This window comes from Lagopus muta, chromosome 9 (assembly GCF_023343835.1).
Source record: "Lagopus muta isolate bLagMut1 chromosome 9, bLagMut1 primary, whole genome shotgun sequence".
NCBI classification, from domain to species: Eukaryota; Metazoa; Chordata; class Aves; order Galliformes; family Phasianidae; genus Lagopus; species Lagopus muta.
In genome coordinates, this window is record NC_064441.1 from 312,699 (window position 1) to 338,975 (window position 26,277).

Here is a 26,277-nt window from a genome sequence, read left to right on the forward strand (position 1 = left end):
GGGGAATTGCCTTTTTCCTCTTCAAATCCAGGGTTTAATAGGAAAGATGAGTCCTAAGAATGCAGACTCAGTCAGAGGGCTAGAGGAAGTGAAACAGATGGCAGCAAGCAGAAGATAAAGAATATGCTTTATTCTCCAGTGGGAACCTGGTGGAAGCTGTTCCAGAAGGTGTTGCCTGGCAGAACACATCACCAGGAGTGAAAGCTCCTTTCTATCAGAAGGAGAGCCAAGAATTAGAAATGGAGCTCAGATAGGAATTCAAAATCAGCAAGGAGGAAAAAGGCTACAGCACTGTCAGCCCATCATCTTCTAACATATGCAGAACAAAGAAATTCTAGAAGGTGGGTTTGGAAGGATATGAAGGCAGGAAATAATGAGGGATGATCAAGTACAAATTGAAACGGAATGCAGAATGAGGTTCATAGTAACACAAAGAAAGCTAGGCAGGAGAGAAAGTGTTAAGCAGAGAAGAAAACAGTCCTGGCACATTGTATGCAGGCAGACAGGGAGACCTGGGGTGCTGCACAGAAGTTGTGAGGCAGTGCCACACAGAGTGCTTTGCAGAAGGGCAGACCCTGAGGCTTGTAAGAGTCTGTGGTACAGGGATGGTCCTCTGCACAGAGGATGCTGAAAATGTGGGTTCATTATCTGCAAGGTCACAGACTGTGAAAAGTGGATCTGAGGCTAATGGAGGAAAACCTCTGGCTATTCTCCTACATTTGGTCAAGTGATGCTGCCAGCTGCCTGCACAGTGGTACCAGGGCTGCCTCACCAGGTGGTGAAAGCAATGGCAACATGCAAAGAAATGGAGACCTGGGTGGGCAGAACTCCTCCCAGAGGAGTGAGGAGGTGCGATGGGATGAAACATGAAACAGAACGTTCATGGGCAGAGGTTGTGAGGGCCTGAAATATAGGGCTGTTGGGTGGCAGAGCCCTGGCACAAGCTGACCGGGGAGGTGTGGAGTCTCGTTCTGTGGAGATGTCCAAACCCACCGGGACACGTTGCTGTGCTGCTGCTGTAGGAAACTGCTGGGAGGTTCCAGAGGTCCGTTCACAAAGTCCTGCGACACTGTGTGTGTGATCAGAGCACGCCAACAGTACACGTGGACAGCAATCTCAACACCTTCCCTGCATTTCCTTGCTGGGGCTCAGAGGTGATGAGGACCACAAAACAAACAGGGGGAATGCATCCGCCCCGGGCTGAGGCCATCTGCACACCTGAGCCTAACAAACGCACCGGGCTCAGCCAGGCGCGTGCGAACTCTTCTAACACCCGTGAGTTCTTGGATTGCTGGTGCAGCGGCAGTTTACCTCCGCTGAAGCTGGAGAAGGCACCACTCTGGAAAATAGCACGGAAGGGACAGATGGACCTCCACGCCGTTAGGGGGCGCCGCCCGCCCCTTCCGAGACGTGCGGCCCCCCCCCCCCCCCCCCCCTTCCCCCGCCCCCTCCGCCCTCCCTCCCGGAACGAATGCCCGGGCTGCGCGTGACGTCATCGCGGCGAGCGTGGGGGGGCGGGGTGCCCTCCCGGCATGCAGCGCGGCAGAACTTGAGCCCCATCTTGGGCGAGCGGGGCGCAGACGGAGCCCGCGCCTGCCGGTGCCGCTGCGGAGTGACGGGACGGCTGCGTCCGCCCGTCGCGGAGGGGCCGGCCTCGCTCGTCCTTCCTCCTTCGCCTCCGCCGAGCCGGCCCTCCGCCCGGGGCTCGCCTGCGGGCCGGTTCCGAGCGAGATGCGTCTGGCGCTGGTCTCCAGGTAGAGCGCGGAGCAGGGCGGGGGGGACGCGGGGCCGCCTGGGCCTCGCCCGGCCGCCGCGGGGCCCCTCGCGCGGGGCGGGCCGCGGCTTCGCGTCTGCGGCCGCCCCCTCCCCCCCTCGGCCGGCAGGAAGCCACGCGGCGCGCTCGGAGCAGGGCCGCGGCGGGGAGGAGAGCCGCGTCCCGGCGGCGGGAGGAGGGCTGCGGGCCGGGAGGAAGGGGAGGAGCGCCGCGGCCCGCCGCCCGCCGCAGGAAGCCGCCGGAGGATGTACGGTAGCGGCCGGGTGTCCTCCCGCGCGCCCTGACAGCCCGTGGTGGGCCGCGCTCCCCCGACCTGGCCGGCCCGGCCCCTCCGAGCGGGGGAAGCATGTCCAAGATGCCGGCCAAGAAGAAGAGCTGCTTCCAGATCACCAGCGTGACCACGGCGCAGGTGGCCAGCAGCATTACCGAGGACACGGAGAGCCTGGACGACCCGGATGAGTCCCGCACCGAGGATGTGTCTTCTGAAATCTTCGATGTTTCCCGAGCCACCGACTACGGCCCCGAGGATGTCTGTGAGCGGAGCTCCTCTGAAGAAACTCTCAACAACGTGGGTGAGGCTGAAACTCCCAGCAGTGTCTCTCCCAACCTCCTCCTGGATGGGCAGCTGGCTGCAGCTGCTGGTGGGGGAGCTGCTGTGCCACCAGCAGTGGTCCCAAATGGGGGGGCCGTGCCCAAGAGCTCTGCCGTGCCCCTGCCAGCTGCCGGTGCTGCCACCGGTGCTCAGCCTGCCTTGCCCCCCTCGGGGCCTTCTGTGCCTGCTGCGCCTGGGACAATGGCTCAGACAGTGGCTGCTGCATGCAGCTCACGTTTCAGGGTGATCAAGCTGGATCACGGAACTGGGGAACCCTACAGGCGAGGACGATGGACTTGTATGGAGTATTATGACCGGGACTCTGATGGCAGTGCTGTCTTGGGCAGGACTGGAGATTGCATTAGGCACAGCAGCACCTTTGAGCAGGCTGCTCAAGAGAGGGACAGTGGGCTCGGTGCCACAGGGGGTTCTGTCGTCGTCTCAGCTGTGCCAGCGTCGGCACATGGCCCTGATTCCATAGCTGACAGTTCTCTTCCTGCTGTGTCACAGCTGCTCCAGACAGAGAAGACGAACCAGGCCTCTCTACAGCAACCTAATTTTGTCATTGGGCAACAACAGCAGTCGCAACAACCCATAGGTGGGGCCATGCCTCAAAGTACTGCTCAGTCTATGTTTTCTGGAGCTTCAGTAGCAAATCAGCAGATAATGGTGCCACAGCAATCACAGCCACAGGTAAATACGCAGAGCGTTGCGCAGGCTGGACCCAATGGAAAAGGCATAGCACCTCCAAATGTAACGATGGGCCAGCCAAGCATTCCTGCGGCACAGCAGCAGGCGCAGCAAGCGAGCATACCAGTGACTCAGCCTCAACAATTTACTTATTCTCAATCCCAGATTCCACCGGTGCACCTACTGCCAACGCAACCTTCTGGTCAGTCTGAATACATGCAGCACATGACAATTATGCAGCCGCAAGGAGCTATTCAGCAGGCTCCTGCAGGCTCTGTTCCAAGTACGGCGGCCTCCAACCTGCCTGTGGGACAGGTGGCTGGCCTGAGCCCTTCACCTGGGGGAGCACCGGTGATGGGGGTGCCAGCGCAGCCAGGTGAAGCAGTTGCACAGGGATCAGGAATTATGCAAAGTGGCCAGACGCAGGCTGGTCAGACTGCTGTCCAGCAGCCAGGAGGTGTGGTGCAGCAAGGAATTGGGCATGCAGGGGTTGTGCAACAGAAATCTGTGACTCAGCATCAAATGAGTGGAAGCAGTCAAGTGTCTGGAATGCCTGGTGCTCCCCATGCCATGGTTTCTGGAGTTCAGAACGTGCCTGCAGTTGTGCCCGGTACGAGTGTGCCTAGTGTGTCTACCACTTCTGTTACTATGCCAAACGTCCCTGTTACTCTGGTTCAGTCACAGCTGCCTAGCCACACTTCTGTCAGCAGAAGTACCGGTGTTGTCCAGCAGCAGCAGCAGCATGTCGGGCACTCCTTGATACAAGGTGCACCTAATGTACCTACAAATCTGTCGCAGTCGAACCTCGGACAGTTTCAGGCTCCTGCTCAATCTGTAGTAGGCCAGATTGATGATACTAGAAGAAAATCGGAACCCCTACCTCAGCCACCACTTTCTCTTACAGCTGAAATTAAACCTCTTGTGAAGCCTCCTGTTCCAGACACTCTAGCAAATCCTCTTCAGTTACCTGCAAGTACTCCCATGAACAGTCTTGCCAGCTCTGTGTTTGGCATATCTATTCCTGTTGATGGCGATGAAGACAGGTATGAATTATTTTAAAACACTATAAAAATACCTTTTCTTAAGAAAACGGTCTTTAAGTTGTTGACAGTGCTTTTAGAGTTCTTATTTTCAATGTCTTAACTGAAATTGTAGAGTTTTCTTTGAAGTGTACAATTTATTGCTTGCCTAAAAACTGTTTTGTACTTCTTGTTCTTGAAAGCTGGCAGAAAGTGGCTGTAAAGCTGCTTAGTGCACAAGTAATGTAATCTCTGAATCAAAGACGGACTGAGAACAGTCACCCCTCCTACATCCTCACAGTGTGAGGAAGTCTGTTGTTCACTCCTTTCCTCTGAGCTTACTGTGAAACAGGCAAATGACAGCAGGGTTAAAGTAGCGCTCCACCGCTGCATTGCCCTGTTAAAGATGAGTGTTGCTGTCCTAGGGCTGTCGGGTGAGGTGCCTTGGAGAACATGGCATGCTGCTGGCACTGTCCTGTTTTCTTACCCTGCTGGTAAACTTTCATTTTGTATCATGTCAGTAAGGAGAGTGCTTGCAGCTGGGTACATGTGATGTGCTAACATAGTGGAAGGTCTAGCAATAATCTTTGAATGAAATGACTACCACTTAATGCTGCTTCTCTGGGTGAGGATGTCGACACAGTGGAAAAGTACAACCTCAAACAACCACTTTCTTAGTTGGAAAGTAGGAACGGATTTTTACAGTATAACATGTAATATGAGCAAACTCGCCAGGGACCTGAGAGAGGGAGCACCCAGTTCTTTGGTCCTCACGGGCCTTGCAGACCGCTCTTAGTGCGGCACTGGCTCTGAGCTGACTGCTCCTTTCAGGAAGAACTTCCAGGGAAAGCAGCATTTGAGTATTGAATTAATATCATTGCCATTTATTGCTGGATTTACCGCAATTTGGAGGAATAAAACATGAGTGGGGGTATTCTTGTTCCTGTTTTTAGAGATAAGAATGACAGCGTTATGGGAAGTTCTGATGTGCTAAACTGTCCTATAGGCTTTCCCTCACCTGGAAAGAATGTCAGACTGTAAGATAATGTCGTCAGTGTTTCTTGGAGTGCTTTTAGTAAAGCTGCTGCGTATATGGGGGTGGGGCATAGGATGGAGAAGGCACCTCAAGCAAATCATTAAGAATTGTGTCTGTGGTGATGCAGGCCTTGTGCTCGCTGCAGCTTTGGGGCAGTAGCTCTGCTAAGGCATTCATACAAGCAGAAGCAGTGCTGTGGGCAGCTGTGCTCCAGTGAAAGCAGTACAGCTTTAGCTAGCTGCCAGGATGCAGCTGAGTGTGCCTGCCTTCGGGAGGTTGCTGACCAACTTTTCTTTGTGCTGAGGAGGTTTGATTTCAAACTGGTCACTTTTTAATGTCCTAATATACAAAGGGAAATAATCTTAGTGATTTTAACAGCTGATGTTCATTTTGCATAGCCTGTAATCCCAGATGTTTCTATAATTCATAGTAACAGTCGTGACTGTGCCAAATGCATCGCTTCATGTCATGATAAGGAGAACTCACCAGCAGGTGGGACACTTGGTGGGCACTAGTAGAACAGGCCTTAGACAGCATATCCTGAGCAGTGCTGTTTTTAAAATTATTTTTGTATTTTTGTTTTGAAGAATTGCAAAATTGTTTCATACAGTGCTAGTTTCTAAGGAAGCGCTTCTGGAAGCATGGCCACAAGAGCCAGCAGTGAGGAACAGGAACAGCTGCTGTGTGCTGTGTTTGCTATACATGCCATGCTGTGATGTGCAGCAGAGAAATCAACTTGTGGTTATCTTTGGAGAAATGCAGGCTTCTCTGTTGGGTGCTTCTGTGCCGGGAGATAAAGGCTCGCCGTTCGCTGGAGTGGCACAGAGTGGAGCTGTGTGGCAGGGAGGCTCTGCGGGCCTGGAAGTTTTCTTTAGGGATGATGGTAGGCAAGGAGAGCTCGCTCTGAACATGACTACACATCACACAAGGTAGCAGATGTAGTTCAAAGCCTATTTCTCACCTCTCTCAAACTCTTCCCTCAGGAAGCAGCTTGACTTCCACTGGTTTCAGACCAAGGAGAAAAGGAAAACCCAGCAGCTTTTTGGGTGCTGCTTTACTACTTTACTTGCTTTACTTGCTGAGAAGGCCTTATTGCAAAACCATTGCTTGTCTGCTCTTTTTGTCTTTTTTTCTTTCCAGATGTTTAAACCACACCATTACTCCTATGGGCATGTTCCCAGTTGCTTTATGGACTGAAATCAGCGGTGAAATAGTTAATGAAGACCTTCAAGTGTCATTAATAGGCTGAGGGTTGACACTGATAACACTAATAAGGCACAAAGGGAGTTTGCCCACCGTGAGTCACTGCTCTGCCTGCAGGTTCAGGAAGTGAGCACTTGGCTTTGTTTAGAGGATTTACTCTGTGGTTGTGAGAGCTAGGAATTTTGTGGAAAGTGTTTTTCCTTTCAGCCCTAGTGTGTACCTGCCAGGAGGGTGGACTGGTGTGTGGGCAGGTGTCTGCAGTTCTTTTCACACCTTCTCCTGTATTAAAGCATTCATTACATACTTGGAACTGAATTTGCGTGGATTAATCTTATGGTCATCTTCTAAAATTCACAAAGGAACGCCATATAGCTCTGAGTATCTTCATCTAGTAAATCGCTCCGCATTTGGAATATGAAGAGGGACTCCACTAAAGGAATGCTGGTTCAAGAAGGGGCTTCCTTTGAAGCAAACTGAGAACTGCAGTGAGGGGCAGAGGTCAGTTAGGAGAAGCAGCTTCTCATCTGAGAAAAGTTCTTTGTGTTATTCCTGTCTGTTTTAAAAATTGCTCTGTATCTAAGGTAGAATTGTTCTGTCTTATCGATCCGAAGATGTAGAACTGAATTTTTTGCAAGGCATTTTGCCTAAAATCCTTTGATTTCCCACTTTGGGTAGTCTGTTACCCACTGAGTGATGCAGAACTGGGTAATTGTGAAATCTTATCAAGGTGGTTGGAAGGGAAGTGGGGTCTGAAGGGGAAAAAACAAGTACCTGGGGCACATCTCGGTCTTCTTTTAAGAAGCAGAGCTGTGCTATTTAGTTTATGCAATTAATTTCTTAAGATATTAAGAAGAAATACATCTTGTACTAATTATGAAAGATCTGCAGAGTGACTTGACTTGATTTTTCCTCTCTAAATGTGGCTATAAGCAGAGTAAACAGCAGTGTCCAAGAATCTGGGAAATAGTGTTTTCAGGGAAGCAGCTGTGAGCCTTGCAGTGCACTTTGAATTTGTTATCTGGCAAATACTGTGAAAGCAGGCAGAAGTGGGATCCAAGTCAGGCAGGCCTTCAGTAGCTGTGCTTCAGGGTCGGTGTCCATCAGTTCTTCTTTCACCTTCATGTCCAAATGCCCAAATTCATAGTTGACAAGCATCACATTTCAGTTGGCTTTGTGTTGGTGTTTTTTTTTGTTTTTTTTTTTTTCCTTGGGGGAAAAGAAATATGTCTGTGTGTTGGAAGAATGCTACTGAGAGAGCTTGGGCAAACCTCCTACGTGCTTGGCAGACTCTGGGGGTAAGATATTACGGGAGTGCTGGAAAAGGAGAGGGGTGTCGATCGCCTTCCAGAGATATCTGACCAGCTCGAGCTGGGCAGGCTGTATTCCAGGAATGCTAATGAATGGCTGCAATTGTGAATGGCTGCTGCAGCAGCTGAGCTGCTGGTTATGCAGACCCGCACAACACACTTCTCTGCTCAGTTAAGTCACTTATTTGTATAGTGTACTAATTGTTGCTGATAAACATGACTGGGGGAACTGAGCTCCCAAGACCTTGTTTGTAATACAAGGGCAAAACTGAGGAACAGACACTACAGGCAGCTTTGCTACCAACTTGTTTTGTGTTGCCCTGGGTGTGTATTTGAGAAGAAAAATGGAAGTGTTTTGAAAATGCATACCAGTAAGCAGTACTTGAGTTGCGTTCCTGTTGATTATTGGCTTTCCCTGTCTTCACTCTGTTCATAAGCTTATCAAAGCTTTGCACTGTACTGCAGCTGCAGAGGTGAATAGTTTTCTGCTATCCTAGGGGCTTCTGTTTGAGTGTTGGTATGGTGGGTGATGGTGTAACATGACAGATCTGTGCTGGAATCAGGAGTGTTTGAGACATGGTGGGGATGGGACTCCAGAGGTGAATGTTTCAGTTGGTGGTACCAAATGACCATGCAAGCAGCACTGCTGTTGGTTGTGTTTGGTTCATGTAGGAATTCATGTAGGAAACCTTCTGTAAGATCACTCTGACTGCATGCTGCTTTCTGGACTGTGGCACCTGTTCTGCTTTCTGTTCTTGACTGTTAGAAGACAGCTGAACAGAAGAACATGGTTGCTCACCTGGCAATGATGTTCCCCAGTTTAAACATTTCAGTGCCTTTGTCAATGGCAAGTGAATGCAGCCTTAGGACTAATGAGGTATAATTGTTTCAGATGAGATAGTTATTAGAAGGAAGAAGGGAGAAATACCTGAAAGAAACTCACAGATGGAAGCAGTTGATTTTTAGTGTGCTGTAGTATACCAGCTCTGAAACAAATGATTCTCTGTACCTTGTACACTCAAGTTCAAGCAGCCCCACTGCTGTAGGTTTTTCTTCTGTCCCCTATGGAAGAGTGCAAGTGTTCATAGCTTTTCTCTGAATGCTGTTTTGTATGGCAGGAATAATACTGTAGCTTCATAGGGGCATATTGGAAGTTCTTGCTAAAAGTTGAACTTTCCAATATTTAGCAGGATGGATGCTGATCTACTGGGGCTGGGTTTCTCGCTGCTGTTAATCTCTTGGCCCTAGGTGATCCTGCAGCAAAATGCAATTGCTCCCTGTTCTGGTATGGGGTGTTTGAATGTTGGCCTGTTGCATTTTGAGGCAGCTGTGTTTCTTTATTTGTGAAGCTGGTGATTGGTAGCATCTGTTGCTCTTGAAAAATGCCAACTTTGCTAACATACAGAACTGATAAAGATTCCTTGGGATTGTATGAGAGAACCTGCTTTGGCAGGGGGGTTGGACTCGATCCCTGGAGGTCCCTTCCAACCCCTACAATTCTGTGATTCTGTGAAGTCTGTTTTAGTTCTGGAAGGCGGTTTGCCTCGTGTTCACTTTTATTCCTGTATCTGTTGTGTAAATACAGAATTGTTTGCAGTAACTGCTGGAGCTGCAGTCTTCTGAAGAGGTTCTCCAGACGTGCATGATCACTGGAAGTGCAGTGTGAGGTTCTCTTCTTTCCTCTTGAAAGTTTAAAGGCCCAGCCCCAGAGCTGCCGTGCTGCTGCTGCTGCCCTCTGCCCAGCAGAGCTCACTGAGGGCAGAGCCGTGCTGGGCCTGAGGCGTTGCCCTTGGCGCCAGCTGGGAGGGTGCGAGGCCCTCCGTCACCTTGGCTGTCCTTACCAGTGCTGTCCCCAAGGTGTCTGTGTGAGCCAGGAGGTGGCTTTCATACTGAAAGGGCTTTGGTTATGACTTAATCCAAGTGCAGATCTGCATGAAACAGGGTGCAAAGAATTTGTAAATGATGTAAAAGGCAAAGAAATAAACTTGCAGTATTCCGCTGACTGAAGCTTGCCGCTCACAAGACTGGGTTCTGATCTCTTTTCAAAAAGCAAAGTACTTTTTTTAAAAAAACCTTTGCTAAGATGTTTTGCCCGTTGATGTCATGTGAGTATGGGCAGGAGGATGTTGCTGAGTCCAGGTCTATCTGCTTTCTTTTACTTGCTTTTTCCTCACAGATCTTGAGATAAATATTTATTAGTCAGGAAAACATCTGAAACTGCTGTGGAGTAACTTGTGTGTAACTTAGTTGCTGCGATACCACTCTCATCAGTAATCACAGGAGGTTTTCCCTTTCCCCTGTGGGTTCAGTGGAATTTTGCTTTCTGGGCAGGGGAGGCAGTAGGAGCCTAACCTACAATAAGTTCACATGTATTAATAAATGCAGTCTTCTTTACTGACCAAGCTGAGGAGAAGAAAGAGTTGGTGTCAAAGTTCTTTTAAAAGCTTATTTTCTAGTCTTTCACTTAATGCAGTAGTAGTGACTGTAGGTCTTTAATTCAGAATGACTTGCTCTCATCTGAGGTGTTCACATCTACTTTTTAAATGTGCTCCAAGCTTGCTGTGTTAGATGAGATATTTTGCGTAGAGTAGTATGTCTCGGTGATGTTACCAGCAAGCTATGATAGATGCTGAAGATGATAGATAATGACCAGCAGACAGTAGATGCTGCATCCCTTGTGAGGTGAAGTTTGAGGTGCTTGTTCACAGCATGTAAGTGTTCCCAGGTGTCCTTTATGTTGAGCTTGTCGTGGTCTGCCCAAGCAGGGGCACATCAGGCGCTTCTGTGGCTGTCCCTGACCATGGCAGGAGCTCCCTGCTGGGACACAGGAAGATGTTTGGTGTTGCTATTGACTCTGGCAGCTTCTAATCTTTATTTGTCTCTTTGGGAAGATGTTTTCTGCTCTGTTGTTTCGTGAAGCTGCCTGCAAAGCTGTTTCAAAGATTCCTGAACTCCATTGTGCTGTACCCTCCCTACAACAATTAAGATAGCTGTAGTTAGTGAGAAGGCAAGTGATTAGTTGGAGAAATCTTGCACTTGTTTTGTGTTTAAGCTTAAAAACAGGCTTAGTCCAGTTACTCATTACGCAGCTGTGAGTTTACAGATGTGAGTTTATGTAATGAAAATTCACTCCGGCTGATAACTGCAGCAGCCCTCACAAAGTAGCCTTGCTGTAGGAGCAGTGTGCCCAGCCTCGGCGCTGCATGGATGCTGGCTGGGCCAGGAGAGTCGTCAGGGTGGGCCTGATGGTGGCAGTGGGCACCCTGTGCTTCAAATTGCCTTTGGTCCCTGCCTAGGGACTTCTTGCACACAGAATAAAACCTGTTTTGTTGTTTTGAAGCAATTCTTGGGATTATTTCTAACTAGCGGGTTGTTGGGAGGTGTAAAGTCTGCCTTGATTTGTAAGTCAGGTGTTCTGCTCTGATTGAAATACCAGCAAGGCTAGGTCAGGTTCCATAGGTCTTTCTCTGAGGGAGGAAGTTCTGGGTTTCCATCTCAACGTTGTCAGAAACAATACGATCCTGACTCTTGGAAGCCCCTTTCCTTGAGCCGTGCTCTGGCCTCTTAAGGTGGGCTCTGACCTACATTTGTGTTGTAGGTGTCCTGTAAAAACAACAGAAAAATACCTCCACTACCTAGAGCTTTGGTGGTGGTGGTTTTTTTTTTTTTTTGGGGGGGGGGGGGGGGGGGGAGGGGGGGGAGGAAGAGGGTTACATTAACGAAGCTTTCTTTGAATAATTATTGAAATTAGTTCAGAGAGCATGTGTTCATATTTAAATAAAATGACACAGTGTTTAGGTACACACGTGACATTATAGCAACTAATGGCTGATTTCTTCAGCTAAGTCATCTAATGCAGGTGATCAGTAAATGTTTTGTTGCAGAAGAAGATACTCCTGCATATATTGTAGAATCATTGAGGTTGGAAAAGACTTCTAATGTCATATACTCCAGCCATCCACCTACTTCACTCAGTTCTGGACAGCTGCAGGAGACCTCAAGCTGCCCATCAGTCATCTTTCATCGTTTTGGGTGAGAAGAGACAGACTTCTTGTTGAACTTCCTAGGGCGTTGCTAATAAACGTCACCACAGACAGAGAGTCTGTCTGCTTGTTAGGGTAACCATTAGTAGGAACCAGTGTAATTATCTTATGTGTTGAGAACTGAATTAGTGTATAAGGAATAGTGGAATTTCATTGAATTTCAAACTACTTTTATCTTAAATGGAAATTTAAGAGATGAGCATGTGCTTCTTTTTCATAAGTATCAAGTACTCACATTAAAACATACTATTTGCACTCTTCAGAAAAGCTGGCTCAAATAACGATTGTTAACCTAGCGCAGGTACAGAGTGCCGTTACTGATGTCCTATGGCAAGGCGCCTCCCTGCTATGACCCAAGGCCCAGGGTATGGAAAGTGTGGTGTCCCACTGTCCCCATTAATTTTTGCCAGTATAATTAAACTAACTCTTCCTTTATAGATGTTTTCAGCCATGTTTTCAACAGCTGTAATAAAATCAAGGGAAGTGTCCCATTTCTCAAGCTCTTGTGCTGTGCTGATTGTGTATCTACCAGAGATGTGTCACACAGGAATTAGACAGTGATGCTCATTGGAGAAAGCCTGGAATTACAAGCAGCAATTGATAGATGTAAGTGAATAGCTAGGTGTAGTTGCACCTGAGGCATCTGGTCTGGTTAGCCTCTGGAAGGCAAGTATTTATAGAATGCCTGAGCTAAAGAACAGCTTGTACTAGCTGGAACACATAATAAGGAATCTGTCCTGATTTTACAGTTAGGAATTTTGTATTAACAACAGAGTTTTTTATATTAAATATATTACTGTAACCAGTTAAGAAACTAATGTTGCCTCTGCCGGAGGTCAGACCTGTGCAGATTGCTCTCCCTCCAGCTGCAGCGTTGGCAGTATCAGCGATGGCTGTGCAGGCTGCTGGCTGAGTCACAGTGCTCCTGAAACTGCGCCTCTCTGGTGCTTTTTCAGGGTATGTATTTTGAATACAGTGGCTTTAAAGAAGTATGTCAATTGAGCTGTGTGACTAAGCACGAAAGAATAGAGTTTTAATCTTTTTATATATATATTTTTAATTCCACATTGACTTTGCCACGCTTCTTTGCAAAGTTCCTCATATGAGCTTTGTACTCTGGTTATTGTGTTTTGTAGGAAATACCATTAGACCAAGGTTGCAGGAGGAGGTATAAAATGAAACGTCTGTTAAAAGAGGAGTGGAGAAGGAATTCTGTTGTTAGGTTAAACATAATCTTGAAATACCATAAACTTCACACAGAGTTCCCTGATAAGCTACTGTTAAGGAATGGCAACCCCTCTGTGCCCCCTGGGTTGGGCTCCTGAATAAACCACCCTGCGTGCTCTCATCTGAAGAGTGGCGATGATCAGTCTGTATCACAAGTTGTAGCTGAGTTAAAGGCAGCCTTCCGGTGGTCAGGGCTATAAACCAACTTGTGTTCCAAATGCTGCTGGGCACCACTGTATCTCATCTGTGTAACCTTTAGAAACCAAGGAGGCAATCGCTTACTGTCCAGCAGCATGCACCAGCTTGGGCAACTGGTGGCTGTACCTTAATTTACCTTGTGACATGAATTCCTTACTGATGGCCACAGGAAAGTCACGTTCATGTAAGATGGTTGTTTTCTTAAGCAAAGTCAAGGTAATGTCTCTTGGCTGTTAAATACTACCTTACTAACTGCCATTGCATAGGGACTGAATGTGCTTACTTGCTGACTTGATCTTTGAGCTCTCTGAGTTGCTTTTTTTCTCAAAGTAGTTTTTGCTGCTGTGTAAACAATGTTGATGTACAAAATACACTAGCATCTTCTCTGTGCTTTGATGAACGGCTAAACACCTGTATTTAGAGGCACGTTGGCAGGCTCCTATAAACTTTTGTGCAGAGGATAAAGAGGCTAGAAGCTTGCTGAATTTTCCATCCTTCTGATGCAAGAGCATCACTGTATGATTAGTGGCCTTGCTTCTAAGAGTAGGAACACAAGAGTAAAGGATGTTTTACTAATACGTTCTGTTCTTAAGCTTAATGCTGCTGTCTGAACTCTGTGTGCAACTAAGAACTTTGCTTTAGGATGCTTACCCTTTGCTTAACGCCAAAAAAACCAAAACAGTGGAACTGGAAGGCATCTTGATTTCAGAGTATAAACTAAGCTCTTTACTGCTTTCTATTCTATTCCATAGTTAAATTTGGTTCCTACAGGAGTTGATCTAATTCAAAGGAAGAACTTTAAAGCTCATACCAGTGATATTGTGTGACTCAAGAAACTGCAGGATGGGTGTGCGGGCTGATCTGGGGGCTCAAGGGCCAGAAACCTTTCGGAGCAAATGCTGCTTGATCTCTTCCAGAATCAGTGGGCAGTTCTGCCATGCTTGTAAGAGGTTGTCTTTGTTCTTTACTGTTTATTTGGAAATCAAATCTGATCTTTAGTTTTAAACTTTTTCTGGAGTTAAAACCCATAACGTCTGTACTCTGATTATACTTACCTGACAAGGAGAAAAATTTCTCATGTCTGCTACTTTAAACTACATTGAGACTGTAGTTGTCCTCCATCCATCTTCAGCATTTACATGTCTCACAATTGACTAATGGAAGTAAAAGAACATAACACATCTTCTTGTGGTCTTACCTGAGCCTTGGTAGGCTTGTGTCCTTTGCGTACAGTTTGTATCTGAAACTGTCCATGAAATCTAAGGTAAGGACTCAGGAGGGCCAAATGAAACAGGATTTCAGCTAGCATGTGTATACCTCCATGTAGGACAGAAGTACTGCAAGTTTAATACTTATGCAAGATTTTTATTTTTTTGACTTAGATTCTCTTCTGTGGAATTGCGTTCAGCTTCTCATTCCGTGGTTTGGTTTGTACTTGTGCAGCTGATTGTTGTTACTTCATGCTTATCCTTATTGAATTGCATCCTTCTTATTTCAGACTGTTGCTCCAATCGGGTCAGACCTTCCTGAATTCTGTTCCTTCTGTTCTGAGTGCTTGCAGATCATCTGCAATTATAAAGATAGTCTGTGCTCCGCTGTCCGAGTTGTGGATTAAAGTATCCCAAAACAGACTTGGAGGCCCTGGAGAGCTCTGTTGAATGCATCCTTCCCTCCTGCTGATCCACTGGAGAGCCACGTGTATGGAGTAGTTGATCAGTTGGACCTCCTTCTTTGTGTAAACCACCATCTTAATTATGGAAAAGTCATGCAAGGTGTCGTTAAAAGCTCTGCTAATTTTGTAACACTATGCTTATATCTTGTGTTCTGTCTATATGAGGCCTGTTTTTTTTTCTTTTTCTCCTCATAAGGATTTTGTTTGACATAAATTTCTGAAAAGGTGCCCCATGCTGCTTTGCTCAATAATGGATGATCCTACTTTGCTTTGTTTTTTGTCAGAGGTATTGAACGTGGTTGTCTGACCTGTTAGCCGTGTGTTCTTCATGCTCAGAGGTGGTACCTTGGCCTTTTTTGTCTTCTCCATCATCCCTGTTCACGTTACAGTCGGTGACATTGAGAAGAACTGTCTGAAGTGGCGCAGTGGGAGCTCTGTACTTTGCCGCCTCGAAGGAGATGTGGTACTGCTCAGGAGCTCCTCTGGCTGTGGCTCTCAGCTGCTGCCCTTGGCTGGTCACCTAAACGTCCCTTTGGCTGCGTGGGAGCTCTGATGCTCTCGGCCTTCCTCCAAAGGTGCAGCAGCAGAAAGGCCTTGTGTCAGTGGGGGCTGTGCCTCAGTGCCCTTATTTCAGTGGAAGGCATCTGTCTGGGTGCTTCAAGTTCTGCCAGCTTTCCAGGCAGAGTTCTATGGAGAATTCAGCGTATGTCCTGATTACCAGCAATAGGAGGATGTGCTCCCAAACGTGAGGGCAGAGTTTGGGTATGGTTTAGACTTCCCTTTAAAGGGAAGTTTGCTGCTGCGAGTAGTCAACTGATAGAACTGTTGTCCTTTAATTTTAGGTCACCTTTATCTCCTTAGAACTGGTTAGAAACAGTAACAGTGGAGAGTGCAAAGGAAACCAATGTGGTGTCTCTGGTAGGACTTCAGGGAGAAGCTGAGACGTTTTTACAAAGGATACAGTCTGCATGTTTAGTCTTCCTATGCTGGTTGCCGGCAGCAGTCTCTGGGACTGGGACCGTGTGCCCTCAGCAACCTGCTGTCCTCTGCAGGGCTGCAGGAAGAGCTGGAGGTGCGCTGCTGCGCTCCCTGCTCCCTCGGTGCGGCCCTCAGGCTCTGCTGGGAAGCGCCCACAGCTGCGTGTGCTCTGGGTCTGCCTCTGTGCCCTGGGCCAGACGCGGGGTGTCACAACGGCTTCTGACACTTCGGCTGTTATGTGGCTGTAGATGACACTACTTCTGTATGCAGTTTGCTCAGCTAATTCATCAAACTGAAGAGTTTTTAGCAATTCTCTAATGCTTTACTTTTAGTGTGGTTAAAAATAGGTGAAACTCAGCCATGTCAGCTCAGGCCTGCATGTCACCGCTGTGGGTTTACTTGAAGATCTGGCTATAAAGTGGAAGCAGTTCTCTTAATTATCTGGGCAATACCAAAAAATTTCAACAGCAAGATGTGCGATTGAGAGCTTAACAGGAAACCTTCGTACCTCTCTGGATGCTTTCTTAGTACAGTGGAAGGACGCTGCGCGTTGGGTATCGGTGTAAAAATAGCTTGGATGGAAGACAGGCCCGTGGTTGGAAGCCACAACTTCTCATACCTAGCAATAGCAACGGGGTTTTGTATACTGCAAGTAAATGTATCTTGGAAGATAAATGACTTTCTGTTTACAGCTGCTCTCTGAGGAAGAGAATTTTCACATCTCAGGCGAGTGAATTAGAAGAGCTTGAGCCCCACCTTCCCTGTAAGCAGAGGAAGGCTGTATTATTTGCAGGTGCCAATTGCTTTCTCATGCTGTGTATCACTCAGATGCCCTTTATCTTTTGTTACTGCATTTGCTCTCCTGTCATTAGCTGACGGTCACGCTTCATGTGTCCTCTGAAAACCTAAGAATCTCTGACTGGAGAGCATGGTATTTGTCAGCTTGACCAGGCCACTTCTGTAGCAGCCTTCAGGCTGAATTCAGATGTGTGTGGAGGAGTGAAGGGAGGAGATGGGGTGACAAACCCTGCGAACAAATGATTCTTGATCATCGCTGATACGGGGCGTTATTGACCTTGGAAGGTTGCTGGGAAATAGCTTCAGACAAAGTTCTGTTGTGGTGCTGCTGCTTTGATGTTCTTAAACGGAAAGGCTTAAAACAGCTCTTCCCAAGTTATTTAAGAAGGGCTCTTGTTGTGTCCCTGTGCTTCTAATGTTGGTGTAAGCTTCTGTTTTAAAACCCATGATAAAAAAGCATGAACTATTGGTAACATTTCTACAGATTGCTGAGATCGTGTTCTGCAGTTGTGCTGTAGCTATATCAGTGTGAGGATAAACTGCAGTGCTGGAAGAGGAGTTTTTAAGTGTAATGCTCTGACACAGCTGCTGGTAGTGAAGGATTCTGACTTTGTGCTTCATTTCATACTCTGTAAGCAACAAGCCTGCAGATGAGTCCTCGGATAACTGTAGTCTTCAGATAGCACTGCTGGTACTGTTGCTGCCTGTGGGGGAAATATTTGTGAGCGAGGAGGGTCGGGCTGTCAGAAGAATTGAGTGGCAGAGTCTGCACTGCAGTGCTTGGTTCTCAGAGCAGTTGCTGTCGGTGCTGTGAGGGCTGGCAGTGCCCCACTGTGCTGGGGAGCAGTGGGCAGGCTGCGAGGCATGGGGAAGTGCTTACAGACATAGCACTACCTGAGGTTCTCTTCCACTTTGAACTTGATCTGTTGTGCAATTGTAAGTAACTTAATCTTCTGTAGTTTGGATGTGACATATGCTCTGATTCAGAGGCCCAGTTTGAGAACTCTTGTGTTTCTAATATGGAGAGAGCTGTGAAGTGGAACAGAAACACTGGGTGCTGTTTGCAGAGAATTCTGTGAAATACAATGGAAAATGTTCAAGGTACCCTTGAATTTAGGAATATGTAGCACTATTACACAGGTTGCCTGCAGGAGGCTGTCAGCGTGCTAGGAGGGGTTCAGTAATAGCTTTTACAGTACAGACCTTGCTTTACAGGAGCAACTTGAAATAGTGTGAATACCCATAGGGCTTGGGGATGATTTTTTTTAATCAGTGTGTCTCTAATAGAAACCCATAGGAACAGGAAGGATTTCAGGCACTGAGCTCTTCTAACTTTTGGACACCAGTGTTATTTGTCTGAATAGCTAACTTCCTTTCATGCAGGTAGAGTAAGAGTTGGCATTTTTATTATGTGTCCATTTTCAATATCTCTGTTTGATTCTTGGATCTCATAGGAATCCGTCAACTGCATTCTACCAAGCGTTCCATTTCAACAAGTTACGTGAGTCAAAGACCTTCTGGGATAGGTATGAATGCTTCAGTATGGGATGCATACATGCTGAGGTATGCATGAACAGCTTTGCTCTATGCAAGTTTCTCGTCATTTCATTTGTGCAGAAGTGTTGCTTGTTTTCAGAGCTTCGTATCGGACTTCTGCAGCTTAGAAGTCTGAAAGCAGTCATGGGAGTGAAATATTTGTACGTAAGCTTGAAATGAACAAGTCTGAAATACTCTGACTTTTTTTCCTCCTGCCATTATGCATGCATCAAACATAATGTGTAACTGAAAGAGTTTCATGCTATCAGCTGTTAGCTGGCATTCGCTAAAATGTTTGCAGCTTCCTTTTCCCCAGAGAAAGGAAACTGTTGCTGTGGCTCTTTAAGTTCTATCTCAGAAAACAAGGTGTGAAAATGGTGTATTTAAACACAATTTTGATGAAGCTGAAATCTTTTGGGCTCGGGGCAAGGGAAGGAAGCTTTGTGGCTTGCACGTATTGTGCTTCAGTTAAGCTGGGTGGGTAACAAACGTGACCCATCACAAGAGGCGAGGAGGAATTAAAGCTGCTGTGTTGGCATTGAACTCATGGCGAGAAACTGCAATGAGGTGCAACAAAGGCATATTTGCTGTAGACGTGGCTTGTCAGAGATGCATTACTAATTCATCAGTAGCTGCGAGCTGCTGCTTCCCCACACTTAAATGATTTTTAAGGTTTATTTTTTTGTCAGTGTTAAGTCCTAGCAATTGTGACTCCATGCCTTGTGATGCTCTGGCCTGTCACAACGCTTCTGCTTAGCAAGCTTTGTGAAGTGTGGATTTTGTTCAGTTATGAGCATTGATAACGATGTCATCATTGTAAGAGCTGTGCTGGACTTGAGAAGGCTCCTCACCTCACCAAAACTTAACTGAATCCTTCCAAGTTTGCTTGGCAGTTGTTTGTGTACGGTGCGGCTCTGGCTGAGCACAGTACTAATGCATCCCGCTGGGCTGCGTTGAAGTTCTGGCATTGGGCAGGGTTTGAAAAGCACGTGTCCTTGTTGGGTGGAGCTGTGAAGAGCAGTGCTGTGTGTAAAGCACGAGGTGTGTGGGGCTGTGTTGGCGCTGGGTTCAGGGCGGCCTTTATAGCAGTGAAACAAACGGCAGGGACTTGCGTAAAGATTTGGCACTGCAGCCAAAAATACGCTTAGAGGTTTATCCTTCGCTTGTTTCTGTTTTGGTGTCTCTTTATTTGAAACCATTAATTCTTAAGATGTGGAAGCAGATTGAAAAACAAAAAAGCAACAAAGCCAACAAAAATTGTTTGCAATTAAGATGCAGGCTTCACAAATCCCAGGTTAGTGTATAATGTCCAAAACAAGTACTGGACATGTGGAATACAGAAGTGTTGACAAAAAGGAGGTATGACGATGTAAGTGCTTTCTTGTGGAGGTATCATCCTCCTATCCTTGCAGTTGAGCATTTCCTGATACAAGTAAGCATTCTTTTGAATTCCTCGGGATGCCTGTTTCCCTGTTCTAAAATGTAGGGGCTCCCATGCTGCACAACATAAGCCCCAGCAGGCTTCTTAATTGCATTCTGCAGCTCCTTCAAAACTAGTTTGTGAACCTCGGGAGTTCGGTAGGGGATGATCTCCCCGTGTAACAGTAAGTTGTTCTGCTCTGCACAGAGGCTCTCCTCATGTGAGCAGCCATCTCTTGGGGCTGTTTGAGCCCAGCAAAGCTAACCACACGCTGTCAGAATAGGCACTAAAATATTGCTAAATATCAAGTGAAACAGGGATGGGTATTTTTCATTGACACGCTGTGGCAGGGAAGGGGCTGAGGGCATTCAGCCATTGAACATCAATGAAATACTCGTTATTGAGATGCTCATGAAAAGTGTGCAGGTGCCTTCCCTGCTTAATTCTGGCATGGTGTTGCTCAGAGCTCGGTGCAGTGCCCATCTGGTGCCAGTACAGAGAAGGTTGAGAAGAGGAATAGAGGCTTTTTTGGCATTTTCTCATGAATCTGGATGATGACTCCTCTGTGAATTTTCTCAGGGCAGCACTGGTAGCGTAGGATCTTGAGGTGGGTTTTGAAAACATAGCCATTATTTTTGGTAAACTTGAATTCCAGGCAGTATGATTACGCTTCCATTGCGTATTTGTATGAAAGATTAAACTTTCACAGTGTAAGTTGACAGGATGTGGATTTTTCTCATCATGTGAGCAGTCAGAGATGTGTACTTTGCATGTTGCTGCTAAACATCCTTCTCATGGGAAAGCAGTGAGTTGGATGAGGTCTCCCCCATGGCAGGCTGTGCTGAACTTCTCTTCCCCATGCTGCAGCTGTCTGTCAGATGAGGTGCTCCTCTTTGAGGAAGGCCCGTGTAACATCTCGTACTTTGATTGCAGCCTTATTGGTGATTGCTTTCAGGTGGAGCTTTCCTGATTTGAAGTTAAGTCTTTATCTGAAATTTTTAAAAATAACAAAAATATCAGGACCACGTTTCTTTCTGATGCTTGCTTCTCGTGGTAGGTGTGGGCAATGTGAGTACCTTCATACACAGGGGGAAAAATGGCTTATTTTGTTAGCATAGCTTGATCTTGCCAGGATTACAAAGGAGCCACGGTGCACATGCCTGTCCAAACCTCAAACCGATTCAGCTGACCCAGGTCTTGTTTTTCCCCTAAAGAGTTCAGATATTTCATAAAAACTTGTGCGTTGCCTCTGAGATCGGTTCTTATGTTGTATTGAATAATTGATCTTCAGAGCTTCGTGTAAAACTGTAGAAAGTTTGCTTGTCCTGGGGAAACAGGTACTTGTTTGATAGCCAACGACAGTGTGGCTTCAGTAGAGCTGCAGCAGAAGGCCGGCACCTGATGTACCCCTGGGCAGGGAGTTCAGCCCCCCAGGGATGCCCTGGGCAGCCCATCCCAATGTCTGACCACATCCTAGGAAGAATCCTACCCACATCCAACCAGAACTGCCCTGGTGGATCTTGAGGCCATTCCCTCGCACCCTGCAGCTTGTCACTGAGGAAAGAGGTAGGTGCCCACATGGGTACAGCCTTCTGTAGTGAGTGTGGGGGGCGCTGAAGCCACCTCCAACCCAAACTCTGCCTCTGCCCATGAGCTGTGTTTTCCAGTTCCCTCACAGCTGTGCTGCTCTTCTCTGTATGTGCTTCAGCAGCCCAGCATCCTTCTTGCAGTGAGGGACCCCCAAACTGGGTGTTTGAGTATTTGAGATGTGGTCCCACCAGGGCTGAGAACAGGCATGGTCCTGCTGGCCGTAGTATTCCTGGCACAGACCTGGATGTTCCTGGCCACACAGGCCTGCTGCTGGCTTTGTGTTCAGGCAGCACCCCTACTGCAGTGCCCCCAGCTGTACTGCTGCCTGGCTTTCACTCCATCCACAGCGACCTGGGCCCAGCCATGCAGAGCCAGGTTTCTACCTGGTGAACAGGAGTCTGTCCACAAGGCAGAACTTCTCTTGGAGAAGTTCTGTGGGAAATAATATCAGTGCTGTGCTGAAGTCCAAGAAAACAACTTCAGCAGCCTTTCCTCATCCACGAAGGGGGTCACGTTGTCACAGAAGGAGATGGAGCTAGTCAGGTAGGACTTGTCTTTCACAAATGATGCCTTTCACACTGACAGGCTCTGATCACCTGCTTGTCCTGTGTGTGTGGTGTGATGGCACTCAGGATGATGTGCTGCCTGACCTTTTCTAGTGTTGAGTTCCCTCCTTCTGCCGTATTGATTGTCTGCTAGCTGCTTATAGAATATTTGTCTGCTTCTTTGCCCTGGTTGGATTGTCCGTAACAAACCCCCTACCGTGGTATCCTTCCCCTGCTTCTTACCCAGAGGCATTCAACCCTTTCATCACTGTGATCAAGCTCCATGCGGTCCAGACCTTCCCTGATGTAGAGGGCTGCCTCACCTCCTCTCCTTTCCTGCCCTGCTGAGTACCTGAGCTGTCCATCCCAACGCCCCGCGCATTGGTCCCTGCCTGTTTCCCACACTACGTGCCTTTGTGTAAGGGTGTTGAAGTTGGGCCTGTGTCACATGGAGCAATTCTCTTGTTGAACACTCGGTGTTTTACTTATGGAATGCAGGCTTTGTTGGTTTAGCAAGGAAGGCTGTTACTTTCTCAGTCTCAAAAGCTGATTCCCTCTTTGTATAGTGATCAGCGTTGGTGTTCCTGTGAGCCTGGGTTAAATGGACTTGTCCAAAGAGCAGTGTATTCTTCCAGCAGCTGGGCTTAGTTTCCTGTGTGTAACTAATATTTCTGAGCATGCTGCTGCTACTCACTGTAGAAAGCAACAAGCAGGTTTTCCTTACAGTGTGATTTCAGTGTGTGTTACATATTTGTGAAGAGGTAAGTTTCCCAGCCTGGCTGCAAACCTTGCCTTTTCCTGCACGCCAGCTTTTTGTGCCATGGCTGCGCCGCGCTGATAGCAGCTCGCTCTGTGGGCAGCGTGTTGGCAGCTATCGCATGCAGCTGCAGCCCTGTGCCAGGCGTGGGGCTGTGGGCTGCAGTGGGGCGGCTGGGAGGTGGGCTGGGAGGGCAGCATGTTGCTGGGGGGAGCCGATGCCTGCACCGTGCCCTGGGATGGGCTGCAGCTCTGCTCCGAATGGGGAGCTCAGTCTGCAGAGCGGGGAGCGCCTCTCTGGCCCCACAAGTCTGACTCTGTGGAGTTAAAAGGGGTTATTTTGTGTTTCAGTAGGGTGGCTTGAAAACAGTCTGAACACAGGAAGGCTCGAATTGCCCTAATGTGGGATTGAAAGGTCACTTCAGCGCCGTGTCTGCAGTGAATACTGCTCTCCTGTCCCAGTGATGGAGCCGCTCTGTCACTGCGCTGCAGCGCTGCGGCTGTGCAGTGAGGCTGCTCAGATGGTTAGGTGCCATCTGCTGAGAATTCACCGAAACCTGTGTGGGCAGTGCTCTCACAGAGCCCCGCATGCAGGCAGGTCTCTGCTATCAGCTGTTGCGGAGCTGTAAAGGCAGTGCTGATGGGATTATTTCTTATAGGAAGTAATCTTTAAATGGATCCAGAGGACAAACGCTATCAAACTTTTTTCTTCAGTGCTTTTAAAAAACAATTTAGCAGAGATTAAACTGGAGGTGAGGACCCTGTGAATCTGTTCTCTCCCGAGCGAAGGTAGCTGGAAAACGAGGCAGGGAATGAAAGCAGCTAATCTATTGTTTGCTCCACCGCTTGTGGGTGTCGTATGTCTCTTCTGAGGAATGATAAACTGAAGGTGCAGTGTGTCTTAGAGCTCTAACTGTGCTGCGTGGGGAGGGGGATGGCACACAACTTCGTGCTGTATGGGTGACACTGCAGCTTTGGCCTCGGAAATAATGCTCAGGAATCCTGTGGGTGCCAACAGGTGCATAGTTTGAAACAAACAATGCAGTAATGCTCTAACAAAGTTTTCTGCTTATATTTACAGTGCGTCTGGTGCAAGTGTTGTTGCCATTGACAACAAAATAGAACAGGCAATGGTAAGTAAAGCCCCAGGCTCACGGCTGAATGCACACTCCCAGCTGTGCTGTCTTTCCATGTGTCCATAATATCCCTTGTTAGGTCAGACAGAGAGCTTTGCTTGGAAAAAAAAAATTCTCAGTATGAAGTATGGGACAACCACAAACCTGGATTGCTTTAACTTCTCGTGTTAAGAGCTTCTCACCTACATTGTTTGTCCTAAAGCGATTTAAAATGAATTTCTGTATAAATTTCTACAAACAAGCTGATTGAACTTTAGGGGGTGCTGAAAATAGCACATCTCTTAGTGGGGTTCGTTAATAGTTTATCTTGTTACTTCTCTGTGCCATGCTTTGCGTTCCATTCAGTGTCAGTTATATCCAGTTTGATTTCATTTATTATTATTGCTTGGTTCTCATACACCTCAGTGGTTGGCATTGTGTGGCACCAGGCTCCCGCCTCATCTGCTCAGAGCTGATGCTGTCCTTCAGGCTGGCCGGCTCCAGCTGTGGGCTTTGTCACCTCCGTAGGCTGCAGAGGGCCCACGGTGCAGCAGTGATGTCCTGCGCGTGCTGTAGTGCAGCCCAGCTGTGTGCTCAGCGCAGGGAGATCGGTGTGAGCCTTTAATACAGCTGATGTATGAGGCCCTCAGAAAGCACAGTGCCTGAAGGTCACTGCTGTCTTTTAGTTTGGACGGTAAATGTGTGTAATGTAACAAAAAAGCCTTTCCGAAGTTCTGCATCTGCTCGTGCTGCTCGCACGCTATGGGCGCTCTCTGTGCCTGGAGGAGGATTGGGTTGCAGTGACTGTAGGTGTGGAGTCGCTGTGTGCCACAGCTTACTGCTGAGTGCCAGAAGGATCTTGGTGTAAGGGCGGCTTCATGCTGAACTGGGGAGCTGGTTAATCGTCCTTGGGGCTCAAGGTTTTCTGTGTTTTCAGGGAGAAGTGCTTCAGCTCTCCAGCCTTACTGCTCGCTGAGTGGAAGAACTGTGGGCTCAGGGTGGGACGGAGGTGCTCTTCCAGGCGGTGTAACTGTTGATTTGTTCTCTGCAGGATTTGGTGAAAAGCCATTTGATGTACGCAGTAAGAGAAGAAGTGGAAGTTCTGAAGGAACAAATAAAAGAATTAGTTGAAAGGAACTCTTTACTTGAACGAGAGAACGCACTGTTGAAATCTCTTTCAAACAACGATCAGTTATCCCAACTTTCAGCCCAACAGGCCAACCCCAGTAGCACTTTGCAGGCGCAGGCGGTGACAGCACAGCCTGCACAGCCAGCACAGCCTCCGCAGCAGCCGAATGTCTCCTCAGCGTAAAGCTTTCCTGCCTCGTTTCAAAGCAGAAAACCTGAGAGCAGTCTGTCCTCGTGTGCCACTGATGTTCTTTCCACTTTATATGAAAGCGAGTAGCCATGCTTCTGTCGCGTGTTTGGCCTTCTCAGTATTAGACAATCATCCCACAGGAGCTTTCCCTGCCGCTGGGCTCCGTTCTGCCATCGGGCGCAGGGAGGTGATGGCGGAGCTGCTCTGCACGGCTGGGGCTGCTGTGGAGGTGCGGCGGCTCCGCAGGGCTCCGTCGCTGTCGTGAGAAGCATCGATTCCCCGAGAGCCACTGTCCTTTCCATATAAGTAACATTTGCCTACATTAGTTTCATTTATGTTGTTTTATTTATTACAGGGCTGCTATTTTCATAATGTTCATGAACAATGTCACAGAACTTTTTTTAATTTTTTGATAAATGTGTGTATCGGTAAAATGATAGATGGGATTGCGTTAATAGGTAAAATGTGTGGGCAATAATTGAACAAAAGGATCCTGGCATATCTCTAACACTAATGGCAATTCACCTTGGGTATTTATTTACGGTAGTGAAGATCCAGCTGGAATGTAAATTTTGTATAGAGTGTAAGTATGAAGAGCATAGTGCATCTGTACAGGTAGTCACCAGTCCTTGTGATATAATAAATAATGGATGGGCTATTTTGATGAAGAAAACTTTGCTCATTTCTGTTTCTACTTTCTGATAGAGAGAAATTGCCACGATTCCTCCGCTTTTTGACATTTCGTATAATTTTTTTTTTTTGGGTGGGAATAAAAAGCTGTGAAATTGTTCAACCTCCTTTGTAACCAAAGAAGCAAAGCTGTGTAATTGAGTTGTTTTTTTTTTATTTTATTTTATAATGCACATTCTTTATGTATTTTTATTTAGTGTTTCCTCATTCACACCTTTCTTTGCTGTCTAGCATGATCTGCATGACCTATAATCTTCGAACCACTTTCGTACCTCATGTTTTTATCCAGCACTCTTATTGTAACGTGTATCAGTCTGTGAACAGCGTCAAAGAAAGAGAGAAGAGCCGCGTGCGCTGCGCTCGGGTGGTGGCGGTGAAGTGAGCCATCTTTTGTTCATTTAAAATGGTGTTTTGAATTTCATATGCAGGAAACGTTTTGTTACATTGCAGATTTTAATGTATTTAATAAATGCAACATGCAGATTACGTGCAGTGTATACTGAGTATTTAAATTAAAATGTACATTTCATAAATACAGTTTCAAGAGAGGCCATCATTTGTGTCAGCCGGCGCCGCATGCGAGCCGAGGAACGAGTCGCATTTTAGCGGAGTTCCTGAATCAAACGTTCGGAACGGAGACGAGACACAACCGAGCGGTGCGGCTGCAGCCGCCCTCCGGGAACCGCCTCGCTTAGCGCCGGGCTCGGCGGCCGTCCGCGGGGTCAGCGCCGTGATGCCGGCGGCTCCGCTCTCGGTAAGACGGGGCGCTG

The 26,277-nt window shown here is 47.5% G+C and overlaps 1 protein-coding gene across 3 annotated transcripts; it reads left to right on the forward strand.

Moving 5' to 3' along the window:
• Positions 1-1,871: 1,871 nt before the first annotated feature.
• Positions 1,872-25,993, forward strand: TSC22D2 (TSC22 domain family member 2). 3 transcript variants are annotated; one of them, XM_048954879.1, is made up of 4 exons: positions 1,872-4,099; positions 17,992-18,100; positions 23,466-23,517; positions 24,551-24,664. In XM_048954879.1, exons 1-3 carry the CDS (start codon positions 2,121-2,123, stop codon positions 23,493-23,495), a joined length of 2,118 nt encoding a protein of 705 aa, XP_048810836.1. In that variant the 5' UTR covers positions 1,872-2,120; the 3' UTR covers positions 23,496-23,517; positions 24,551-24,664. The 3 variants fall into 3 exon arrangements, with proteins under 3 accessions (XP_048810836.1, XP_048810834.1, XP_048810835.1); XM_048954877.1 differs by having other exon boundaries at positions 1,873-4,099; positions 17,992-18,063; positions 24,551-25,993; XM_048954878.1 differs by lacking the exon at positions 17,992-18,100 and having other exon boundaries at positions 1,874-4,099; positions 24,551-25,993.
• Positions 25,994-26,277: the final 284 nt, after the last annotated feature.